At 43.8% G+C, this 12,548-nt stretch overlaps 1 protein-coding gene across 3 annotated transcripts in view; it reads left to right on the top strand.

The window, feature by feature from the left end:
* The window catches only part of JADE2 (jade family PHD finger 2), a 404,193-nt gene that overhangs the window by 216,259 nt on the left and 175,386 nt on the right, over positions 1-12,548 (top strand). For all 3 annotated transcript variants that reach the window (XM_075856334.1, XM_075856333.1, XM_075856332.1), the window contains one exon: positions 11,566-11,723. In XM_075856334.1, coding sequence (XP_075712449.1) covers positions 11,566-11,723 — 158 coding nt within the window. The remainder of the gene's footprint in view (positions 1-11,565; positions 11,724-12,548) is intronic.

The following is a 12,548-nucleotide window of genomic DNA, read 5'->3' as shown; positions in this document are numbered from 1 at the left end:
TCTCAAACCCAACTTTTCTGAAAAGGTCACAATTGTCGCAGGAAGGCGCCGCACCAGAAAGTCAAGAAAGCAACCGCACTGTTTTAAAAGCGAAGGCTTTTTTCAAGTCTGCATCCTGGTTTCCGTGTATAATAGAAACCAGAACGCTCTGAATTAGTTTAACAGCGGATGCTATAAGCACCCGATGGACCCCATTGACTTATAATGGGGTTCGTTGCATTCTGTAGTGGTGTCCTACATTTTGACAGGAAAGTAGTGTAGCATGAAGCGCTATTTTACCTGTCCAATATGGTGGCATCTGTGTACCGAGGCTCCGTTGCCGATGTGAACCAAGCTCCAAATTGTGTTTTGTTGCTTTTGCTCCTTTATTTGGATGCTCAGGTTCTCTGTTTATGTTAAGAAGATTTGCTAAACTGTTTCTCTAGTATTCGATTAACACTCCTTAGTAGTTGTTAAATGGCAGAATTATTCATCGAATTGTGAACACATTGAAGCTGCCCTTCGGTGTTGGCAGTGGGCATAAATGTCTAGACATAATAGCAGGCTCTGTGTAATCTACAATCCCCAAATTAATTTCTTTTTGCGTATCTCATCAGTGTCATCCTTCTAATTACATGTGCCCTTGATAACCCTAAGGTCCCATTCACACGAGCATGAATAACGTCCGTGTGCTGCGCATGGAAATCACACGCAGCACACGGACCCATTGATTTCAATGGAGCCGTTCACACATGCGTGAGTTTTCATGCAGCGAGAATCCGCTGCATGAAACTCACTGCATGTGGTGCGTTTTCACGCACCTACGCGCCCATTGAAGTCTATGGGTGCGTGAAAACCATGCACCACACACGGATGCACATACGTGTGCAGTGCGTGATTTGCACATCAACTAGATTGGAAAAAAAAAAATGATGTTTGCGTGAATAACGCATGCCACACGCAAAGCACACCGACCAGATTTACGTGCGTGAATTTGATACACTCGTGTGAATGTAGCCTAAGGGCTCGTATGTGTGTACTTGAGGAATAACACGATCTCTGGCCATTCTATGACTTGTACCTTTTTTTGCAGTTTTTCCATGCAGGTTCGATCTTTAGTTCTCACTTTACTCTGAGCTAGTGGGTGGAGCCTAATGGCTATCCTGTACATACATTGCACCCACATAGAAACAACAGCAACATGAGGGACGTTATACAGGGGTAATGAGCAGTGTAGCATGCCTCCCAACCATCCCGGATCCAGCCAGACAGTCCCTTACTCTGGGTGCTATCTCAGGACACCTGCCGAATGTCCCGATATTAACTGTATCCGTATCCTCAGGACACAGATACAGTAGAAGGCAATGTTGGAGCAGGGAGATGCTCCACCTTTCACACTGTGACTTTTAGTGGCTTGGAGCAGGCAGGTACCATGCAGTGACATCATTGCGCCTGTCTTCGCCAAGAAGTAGACCGAGGAGACCTGCAGAGAGATCTACTCCATTGGTCGTGGGATTGAGATTAGGTGAGTAATTTTTTTAAGCTCCCTGTTTCTGTGTAAAGACGCACTATGGGAGCACTATACTGTGAGGGGGAACTATGGGGGCATTATACTGTGTAGGGGGAATTATACTCTAGTTGGCACAATGGTGGAATTATACTGTGTAGAGGCACTATGGGGGCATAAGTGGAGAAAGGCATATTTTTCCGATATATTACAAAGTTTCTTATAGTCGCTTGTACTATTGATTTCTGCACAGTTTGTTTAAAAGTTAGTGACCATTTAATTGTGTGTTCAAGAACCCCATCAAAAATACACTGAAAAACCATGGCTATATTTAAGAACCGGCATGCGTGAATTTCATAGGAATATACTTAAAGGCATGGTTTAGAAAAAACGTTTTAATATACCCTTCTAGGGACATTTGAGTTAACATAGTGATTCAGAATCCCATTTTTTAGCCTAGATGAGACCGTTTACATAAAGTATTTCTCACTCTTTATTACCCGAGGTGCCCTCGAAGTACTGAGGAGAAAAAGCTATACAATAAAATGCTGACTATGGCGGCATTGTAAATGAACTGTGAATTTGCTGCTTGGTTCCTCCACAGAATACAGCTTATTTCTGCGGGTTTTAGCAGCAGGACACCCTGTTATCTGCTTATTGCTGGAGAGTTCATTTCCAACCCGCAAAGCTCCTTAGAGGCTCTATTCACACTGGCATCATGGATTTCTATTTTTACAGGTTCCATGACTTTTTTTTACTGAATAGAGTAGCACGACCTTATTTGTGGGTATGTTTTTATTTTTAGTAAGAAATATAGTGCATAGTTTTAGGCTTTTCATTTTAATGTGGCTCAAATTCCAAACAAATTTTTAGAGTGAAAATCACCGCTTAAAATATGTTTTGCTGCGGTTTTGAAGTTGCAAAATAGTTTTGCTGCAAAGTCTGATCCCAGCCTACTGAAATGGAGCATGCCGCTCTAGCCCTGGTCCGGTAAGCGGAGCACCTGGCGCTTGTTTGCCTGTTTCCATTCACTACATCATACCTCCCAACCATCCCGGATTCCAGCCGGTGTCCCGATGTCCTTAGGACGGAGGTGCAGTTCAATCCAATGCTGAAGCAAGGAACAGTCAGCTCCCTGCTTCAGCGTGTGAAATGACCATGAGCCGCTCGTCGCAGACAGGCGCGATGCAGTGACGTCATTGCTCCTGTCACCGCCAAGCCACTCAGTACATAGCGGAGGAGCAGAGGGATTTCCTCCACTCGTCGTGGGAATGGGGCTAGATAGGTATTTTATTATTTTTTTTATTAGGCACCTTGGGGCATTTTACTGTATGGTGACAGCTAAGGGTGCATTATACTGTATGGGGGCATTAGACTGTATGGGGGCACATGTGGGGCTAATACACTATGTATTACTGCCTGAGAGAACGATTAAAATAAACTTTTATTAAGTTAAAGAGGCTCTGTCACCACATTATAAGTGCTCTATCTCCTACATAATGTGATCGGCGCTGTAATGTAGGTAAGTGTTTTATTTTGAAAAATGTTCATTTTTGACCAAGTTATGAGCAATTTTAGATTTATGCTAATTACGTTCTAATTACGTTTTTTAGCTTTTGAACAAGTGGGCATTGTAAAGAGAAGTGTATGACGCTGACCAATCAGCTTCATACACTTCTCTCCATTTGTACTCAGCACAGCGTGATCTTGCGAGATCATGCTGTGCTGTCACATACTCCCACATTAAATTTGCTGAGAGTGAATAAACATTGCTCCCAGCCAGGACGCGATGTCGATTCACACTCCCGACAATTCGGTAAAGTTTGTGTGGGACTTAATCGCTGCACAGCGTGATCTCGTGAGATCATTCTATGAATGACAGCATGCTGACAGAAAACTTTACCGAAGTGTCGGGAGTGTGAATAGACATCGCGTGCTGGCTGGAGGCAATGTCTATTCACTCTCAAGAAACTTCAGTACAGTTAATGTGGGTGTATGTGACAGCACAGCGTGATCTCGCAAGATCACGCTGTGCTGAGTACAAATGGACATGAATGGAGAGAAGGGTATGACGCTGATTGGTCAGCGTCATACACTTCTCTTTACACTTCTCTTTACAACGCCCACTCAAAAGTTAAAAAACACCCAGTTGTCTATTAAGAAAGTAATTCGCTAAAAAATCTAAAATTGCTCACAACTTGGTCAAAAATGATCGTTTTTCAAAATAAAAAACACTGTAGTTATCTACATTACAGCACTGATCACATTATGTAGGAGATAGGGCACTTATAATCTGGTGACAGAGCCTCTTTAAAGCGGCCAGATATCCGTGTCGTTCGCACCCCAGAGACACGATAAAGTAGTTTTAGTGCTGTCCGGCTAAAAACTTTACAATGTAATACATATAAACCGGGTTAGGATATACAGTACATAAACAGTACTGCCCGGATATATTCAATGCAATTTAATCATCTCTGACCCCTGAGGATGCACCCTTCATACAAACTGGGTGTGGAAACTCGTAGGCACACTCATTGACAAACAGATAATTTAGTGGCAATTGGTCAGGTGGAAATATATTTTAGTACAGCAGGTTTGGTGCTATCAGATGGAAATAGAGCCTCAAATCTCTTCTTTCCCTGTGCTCCAATTAATCTGACGCTTTTGTTTGTGCCTGATTCTAGTTACGTTGGCATACTAGCCCATATTTTAACTGTGTATAGAAATTAAAGTTTTTTTTATCGTTCTCTAAGGCAGTGATACTTAATTAATAATTTGAACGAATACTTTATCAAGAATAGTGTAATTCATATTACACTGTATGGGGGCATTATACTGTATGGGGCAGCTGTCGGGGAATTATACTGTATAGGGGCAGCTGTGGTGCATTATACTGTATGGAGACCGCTAAGGGTTCATTATACTGTATGGGGGCAGCTTTGGGGTCTTATACTGTATGGGACAGCTAAGGGGCATTATAATGTATGGGGGCATTATATTGTATGGGGCAGCTATGAGTGATTATACTGTATGAGTTCATCTATGTGGGCATTACACTGTGTGGGGGCAGCTATTTGGCATTATACTGTCCCCCATACAAATATATATCGGCATTATACTGTCTGGGGGAAATATAGGGGCATTATACTGTGTGGATGGGGGTTCTATTGGGGCATTATACAGTGGGGAGACACTATAGGAGCATGATACTTTGTGGGCGTGTATGGGCGGGGTTTGGACATGTTTAGAGGTGTGGCTTAACAGGGAAAGAGGGTTGTCCATCTTTGCGATACTTGAAAAGATTGTTTCACTATCTGATTTTAATTAGAAAAAAAAATTAAGTGATATATTCAGAAGTATGTCATCCATGTATTTATACCCAAGTAAAAAATCGCAAATCCAGATCATCAGTTAAGGACCTATTAGGCTGGATTCACAGGAACATGTTCGGTCCGTAAAGGACGGAACGTATTTCGGCCGCAAGTCCTGTACCGAATATACTGCAGGGAGCCGGGCTCCTAGCATCATAGTTATGTACGACGCTAGGAGTCTCTGCCTCTTCGTGGAACTACTGTCCCGTACTGAAAACATGATTACAGTACGGGACAGTTGTCCCGCAGAGAGGCTGGGACTCCTAGTGTCGTACATAACTATGATGCTAGGAGCCCGGCTCCCGGCAGTGTGTTCGTTCCGGGACTTGTGGCCGAAATACGTTCCGTCCTTTACGGACCGAACATTCTCGTGTGAATCCAGCCTTACACCGGCCTATTTCGGCCAGTGCAACGAGCGCCAGTCAACGAGACCGCTCATTGATCGGCGCTCGTTTGCTCCTGTCACACAGAGCTATGTATGAAGACGAGCGCTCGTTACTGATTCCTCGTCCCCATACATTATTATCATGTCTGCAGCGAGTCTTCCTGTTTACAGGGAGATGTGCTGCAGACAACGATAATATTTAAGTTTTTTAAAACTATACGACCAGCAGATGATCGAGTGTTTGATCGTTCATCTGCTGAGCGCCGCCCGGTTTACACATGGCAATTATCGGCAAAGAGCGTTTTATGAACGCTTATCTGCCAGATAATTGGCCAGTGTAAAAGGGCTTTTACTCTAAAAGCGATGACACGGAGGCAGCAGCCTGCAATGTCCTCCTCCTTATTGATGGACTATTGTGTGATCGGTGAGCCACACCATAATTGTCAGACTTTGTCAAGCTTATGGGTGCATCCCCTAATTTTATAGACCACTTTCCCTCAGAAATTTTGGTTGTGTGATGTGTCCAATATTCTTTGTTAAGGAGGCCTAGGAAACCAAACAGCAGGGGTAAGGGGTAACAAAGTCTGAAGAATCTCCAATAACATGTCTGTAACTTCCCTCCAAAAAGATTATATAGAGGGACATTTCCACGTTAAATGAGTTAAATCCGTCTTTGGAGTTCTAGTCATTCTATGGAGGCGGACAGGGGTTAAATATCATTAAAGTACAATAAATAGTTACCAAAGTTTGTCATTTGCTGTTGGTCATACCAGAAATGTGAAGTCAAGTGCATTAACCCAGTTATCCTGGGTAAGTGCAGGAATAAGCATCTTCCACCGTTCCTCCACAGGCAAGGATTTTGCGGTACATCGTCTAACACCTTAACGATCACCGTATATTGCTTCTGCGTACTGCTTACTTCTTTTCGGCCATTCAGGTGACTTTTCTTTTTTTACAAAGGCGCTTTAGAGGAAGATTGGAACGCAATGCACTGTACAATCCCGATGTCTGAACTGTTTCTAACACCCTGGGCATAAGGCCAATGATGTTTGATCGTTTAACCCCTTAGATGCCGTGGTCATTAACAAATGTGGCATCTAAGGTGTTTGGCAGAGTGAGGGGGCTTCCTCTGTTAGCCCATAGGAGCCCGGCTGGTCTTCTCTAGGCATCTGCTTAATAGTCCATGCTAAAGGCATGGCCTAACAGTTTCACTGTCAGTGATACACTGACCGGCAATAATGCATTGAAGTACTTTTGGTTTTGAAAGCATTATATTAGAGAAAAAAAGGCATGATAATATATTTGTGACCAGATTTTGTGATCTTTGGGGAACCATGAAACTTCTAGAGAAGAGTAGTGTGTATATTTCTAATAAATGTTACTATATATAGCATTTTTACTTAATCACTTCTCATCAGCTGGCAGATCCGCTGAGTGTTAAAGCTGACAGGCTATACAAAAGTACAAGTGATCAGTTCAGCTGTATGCTGTAACCAAAGTGAATTTACAAAGTGTGATTTAGCTCAGTTCATATGGAGGTCATAATCTACTGGAATTGTTATCGTTTTTGCGTGGAAATTAGCATGCAATTATCTACATTGTTTAACTTGATTTAAATGATTCTGTCGTTGTTCTGTTTTGGCTGGAATCCGTGCAATACTTTTTAAAAAACGCAACCACAATTCATGACATGCCCACACAAGGCAACTTGAGGAGGCCACTGTAATGATCTGGAGGTAGGAGGGAAGGAGAACTGCCCTAAAGCTTTGCTAAGCGCAGAAGGGGATTTCACTTTGATTGTCTGGCTTGATTTTAAACGAATAGTGTCAGGCTTAGCGCTTTTGATCTGAACAGTAATGCTTTGTACTATTAAATTACTTTGCTGGCATTTGTTGGTGAGTGCTCGGGGCATGGTTGAAATCTGTCTGCTTGCAAAACAGAGCAGTTACTTAAGATTTAGGGTCAAGTCTAGGTTTCTAGGTCCAGAAGCAGTCTTCTATGGCATGCCACAGAGGAAGAACTTGTTACAGGCCAAGTCTGCTTCCTTTATACATACATGTTGCCAAATTACAGCTGGCAAGATACTCCGAGGCAAGGGTTCTATGAACTGTCTACATATTGTACATTCTATTGACTATATAAGACTACAAATGTAAAATAACTTTAGCCTCTTTCGAAATCAGGAGTGCTTAATATTTTATACATTTTTAGCCTGTGCCTTGTCTACTTCTATACTGGGCAAAATGAGCCCACCCCCTCCCCAGCCATTTTCCTCCGCAATGGTGGCATGCTTTGCAGGTGGTGTGCCAGATATATCCATCAGTTGCACCATTTATCAGACTGATAGCAATACCTAATGTTACACTTTAAAATTGTATCAAAGGGGTTGTTACCCGGGGTTGCATTATTTAGTCTAAAAGGTAGTAAATGTCAGAATCTGCCCCTGCTTTATATCAGTCTATAGAGTTACAGACGATGATCAGGAGCCATACAGCATTTCTCAAATAGTTTTTACACAGGACAAAAACTTTTTCTTATGACCATATTGACCAATCTGCCTCAATGTCATACCTGATGGTGTCCCCAACTTCCTTCATCACCGCACACATAAAAATTAAGTATTAGGGTATGTTCACACGACCTGTTTTCAGCCGTTTCTTGGGCCGTAAACGTCCTGAAAAACAGCTAAGAATGCGGGGGCTGAACGCCTTTTTACGCGGCCGTTTTTAAAAAGCCTCTTAAAAAGAAGTGCATGTCATTTCGTGAGTCGTTTTTCATTAACTCAATAGAAAACCAGCTCCAAAAACAGCTGCAAAAAATGCAAGTTGCTTAAAAAACAGCTGAAAATCAGAGGCTGTTTTCCCTTGAAAACAGCTCTGTATTTTCAGCCGTTTTTTGTTAAGCGTGTGAACATACCCTTGGGCTGGGTTCACACAGAGTTTTTTGCAGGATGAAAAAACACTGTGAAGTACGCTTTCTCTGCCTCCCATTGATGTCAATGGGAAGTCAGAGATGTAAATGTCCAAAGATAGGGCATGTTGCTTCTTTTTCCCGCTAGTCGTTTTTCCCGCTCGTGGGAAAATCAATGGGAGGCATTTTCGGCAGTTTTCCGACGCGGTTTCCGCGTCAAAAAACTTGTAAGAAGTCTCTGTGTGAACTGACCCTTAAAGGGAATATGTCATCAGACAAACCTCATTAATGAAGTGCATCTAAAGATTCTCATGGCAACATTTCTCAGCTATCGCACCAACTTACTGATGCCCCGAACCGTCATATGCTAATAACGGCACCACACGCCTGATTGCCCCAGTGGCACCACATCCCTCTCTACCCATAACCACCTCAGCCGTTCTCCGACATTGATGGATTCACGCGACCGTGATTGGACCGTGCAAAACATTCTGTATGTCAGCTGGATTTCACAACCCGACCACGGTACATGTGAACAGGACTCTTGGCATCATAGTCATTTAGGCTCAATCATACGACCGTGAAAAAAAAATGGCCATTAAAAACTGATCAATGGTCAATTTTTCATGTCCCTTTTGCATCAGTGTCTCCAAATTCTCGATTGAGGAAGGGTTGTACCTGCGAATCATGTTGGGTGTTCGCTTTTTGTGGGGAAGTGAGGTTATCCACACAGGCACTGATCCTAAGTTCTGCTTCACCAAGTTTTGGCGTATTAGAGGTGATTTGGGAGAGTGCATTATTTATAGAAGTATGTAGGGCGTCCAGACGTTTGTTTATTTCACTATTTGACAAACGGGACACTTCCTGGGCCACAACTACAGCTTGTGATTGTTCAGATGTAGAATATTCCGGTGGACTCGGACGAGGAGAGTACGAAGGTGAAGAGCCCGGAGTTTTTGTGGATATACCAGGTTGAGGATTTGTTGCGCATAAAGGGGTATTCATGGTTTGGGTTTGTTTCAGCATAGTATCTTTTTGTGTCGATTGAGGAGTACCAGAAGTGATGGAAGATTTGGTGTTGCGTTTATACATAACATTCAGAAAGGGGCAAAAGTATTAGTCCATATCCAGAGGGTAGAGAAGGAATCGAGAGGATTGGGAGCACACTCTATCTGTTCAAATATGGTAGCATAGTCTCGTCACGGAGGCGCAGGGTTAAAGGTGACTGTATGAGTGTATGCACACAGACAGTGAGGAGCCAACGCCCGATACAGTATCAGAGGTTTGAAGTGGACGTCCTATATACGAACTAATAGTAGGAAGGTACGCCAAGATGTGTGGTTGCAGGGAAGTTAATGCAGATGGAGTCTGCCGTGAGCATGTGTCACAATAAGGAGTTCAATACAGGTAATGGAGAGTTCGTAGCAAGGTAGGACGTAATACTCACAGTTCAGCCAGAGTACTGAGCGCCAAGACACGAAAGGAACATTGCCAGCAATGGCATCTTGATCAGTGACAATAGGTATCTGAAAAAGCCTTTTCTGTGTCACCTCGCAGAATGGTGGTCGATCACTTGAAGAAAGTAGCCTCTTTTGAGTTTAGTGGGTAAGTCACTTAAGATGGAGTCAAATATAGGACTGGAAACGTCTCTGCTTTTGTTAGACGATGCAAAAGGGTATGTGATGCATAAGCGCGGGAAGCGCTAGTCCCGCAGCATGTGGGGAGGAAGAATGTGCAGGGGGTCCAGCGTTGTCTCTGTGATTCTCCCTATGGTGTCCGGAGAGAAGTAGCACAGTGGTAGCGTGTGCAGGGGATCATCACAGGCACTTGGAGGGCTATGGGAGCACTGACCATATCTGAAGTGGGGGTTCCGCTTTCCAAGATGGCCGGCGCTAGTCGGCGCCAAGGCTAGGTGAGCTACCAGGTTCTTATCCCCCGGGGAAAGAATAGAGTCATAATCCACAGCTCACTCACCTCGGTGACTGCAGAGGCAGCAGATGGAGATGTCCAGAGGTGGTGGAGGAATGTCCGGGTTTGAGCTGGGACTGGACCGATGTAAGTGGTGGCCACGATGCAGTGTACCACCTCCCCAAAAGTTATTTCCGGCTGAAAATTTAGTCTGGGGATCCGATCCTCTGACTAGGCCCCGAGCGTACAGATGGCCGGATCCGGGCAAGAAGCGTCTCTTAACTGCTCCCCTGGCCAGCAGGAGCACAGTCGGTCAGCAGAAGGCAAGTTGGCATGCAGCAGGAGAGAGGATGAGGCTGGATAGTAGGCACTGCCGGAGGAGCTCTCCTGAAGTGCATCCTCTCTCGTCGAGGTCCTGGCCATGCCCTGCACAGCGCTACTTTAAACGCTGTGTCCCGGAAAGCATTTGACGCCACTGCCTGAATCCCCGGTCAGAGCGTCGACAACGCTGTGACCAGGGATTCCGCTCCTATAGAGAGCCCCTCACGTCACTGTCCCTATATGGACAGTGACGACAGGGCATTCTCCTGAAGCGGAATCCCCGGCCAGAGCGTTGTCAAAGCTCTGGTCGGTGTAATTTCGCTCCTGGAGTAGCCCCTGGCATCACTATCCATATATGGACAGTCACGTCAGGGGATCCTCCTAGAGCAGAATCCCCGGCCAGAGCGTTGCCGACACTCTGGCTGGGGATTATTTTGCACTGTTGTTTGAATGTAGCCTAACGCCTTATGCACGCGATCGTGTGTCCAAGCCGGATACCGTCCGACATGTACTATCTTTCCACGGATCGGAAAGTTGGGTCCGTTTTCACAGACCCGATTCACTCGCTACAGTGAATGGGTCCGTGAAAACTATCGGGTGCCACGTGGATGCCGTGAAAAAACGGGTCGTCTTCAACAGGCATTCGTGTCCACTGGGTGCATCCTCATCTTTTTGTTTGTTTGCTTTACATTGCAGTCACAGCAGATAAGCACCTGCCCATTTATTCCACTGTGTTAGGAGGTGCTGACTAACTTTTTTGCATTGTACATTTAGGGGTGGTGACTGCCTCCATCTTGGTCGTGCACGCCTCCCATCATTCCAAGGTGGTTTTTGATTGATATAGAATAATTGGTTTTAATTCGTAAAATAGAAAAATAGGGACACATTCCCTTAAAATTAATTGTTGGTCTTGTTCTATTAAGTTTTTTAGAAACTGTTATATACAGTATTCAAATGTTAGAAACATATTATATCAGTAGTACGAAAACTTTTGGTTCCAACCAATAAAACTTTGTTCCATTGTTTGTAACAAGCATCCAAATGTTTTGGTTTTTTCAATCTAAAAATTGAATTTGTGTTAAAGAAGTATTATGTTTGTTTTTTATTAGTTTTTTTTAAAAATTAAAACGGCATGAAATCCGATAAACAGCATTTAAAGTCATTGTTCTTTTATCCTTGCCTAGGTTGATTGAAACATTAGAGGAAAGCTCCCCATCAACAGTAGAAGAATTGGACCATCCAGGGGGCTTCCAGACTATGCCACAGAGAACCTGCAGATATGACCTGGATGAGGTGGATACATACTGGTTGGAACTTGTTAACACGGAGTTAAAAAAAATGGGTATGTATCGATGAGAGCTGCATACATGTTTAATGTACAACGATCACTGGCTGAGCTGTGCTCATTTAACCTTGGTTTTAGCCAATCTCACAAATAGCTGATCCACATAGTAATGACATTAGCAATGTCTGACCGGGAAGATCACGTGATAAGTGTTCTATATGTTAATAGATTAGAAAGGGAGTGGACCTTTTTTTCATTAAAGGATGTACTTTTTGTGCAGTTAGATGGTCCTTATAGTAGTGAGAGCAGCCACAGTTCGCTGAAGCCGGTAGAAAAACAGTCTGGTGGCCTAAGATGAAGATCTACCCGCAAGCACTTCTTCTTTTTTTTTTAATGAGATTGATACGTAAAACGATGTGCATCCGTGTGCTGTCCGTGGTTTCACGCACCCATAGACTTCAGTGGGCGGCAAGGTGCATGAAAACAACAATACAGGACATGCAGTGAGTTTCACGCAACGAACTCTCGCTGCATGAAATATCACGCAAGTGTGAATGGCCCATTTGAAATCAATGCGGCCGTATGCTGTGCGTTGTTTCAACTCACAGCACATGGACGAGATTCACGCTCGTGTGAATGAGCCCTTAGGTCTAAAGACTTCATTTTTTGGTTGTACTGTTTAATTCTTAAAAGGCAGGATAACAAAATGCCATGTTAGAATGCAGTTGGTCTGCAACACTTAAAGGCCATGGTCACACAGGGCAGTTATTCGGTTTAAAGTTCAAAGCGTATCCGCCCGGAACCCACAGGGAATTCCGACCAAAAAACTGCAGAAAATTGAGGTGCAGTTTTTTGGGGTGGAATGTCAGCGGTTGAAGAAGA

This window comes from Rhinoderma darwinii, chromosome 3, assembly GCF_050947455.1.
Source record: "Rhinoderma darwinii isolate aRhiDar2 chromosome 3, aRhiDar2.hap1, whole genome shotgun sequence".
Taxonomy (NCBI): domain Eukaryota; kingdom Metazoa; phylum Chordata; class Amphibia; order Anura; family Rhinodermatidae; genus Rhinoderma; species Rhinoderma darwinii.
The sequence above is the reverse complement of the archived record's forward strand: the minus strand, read 5'-3'. Positions and strand labels throughout refer to the sequence as shown.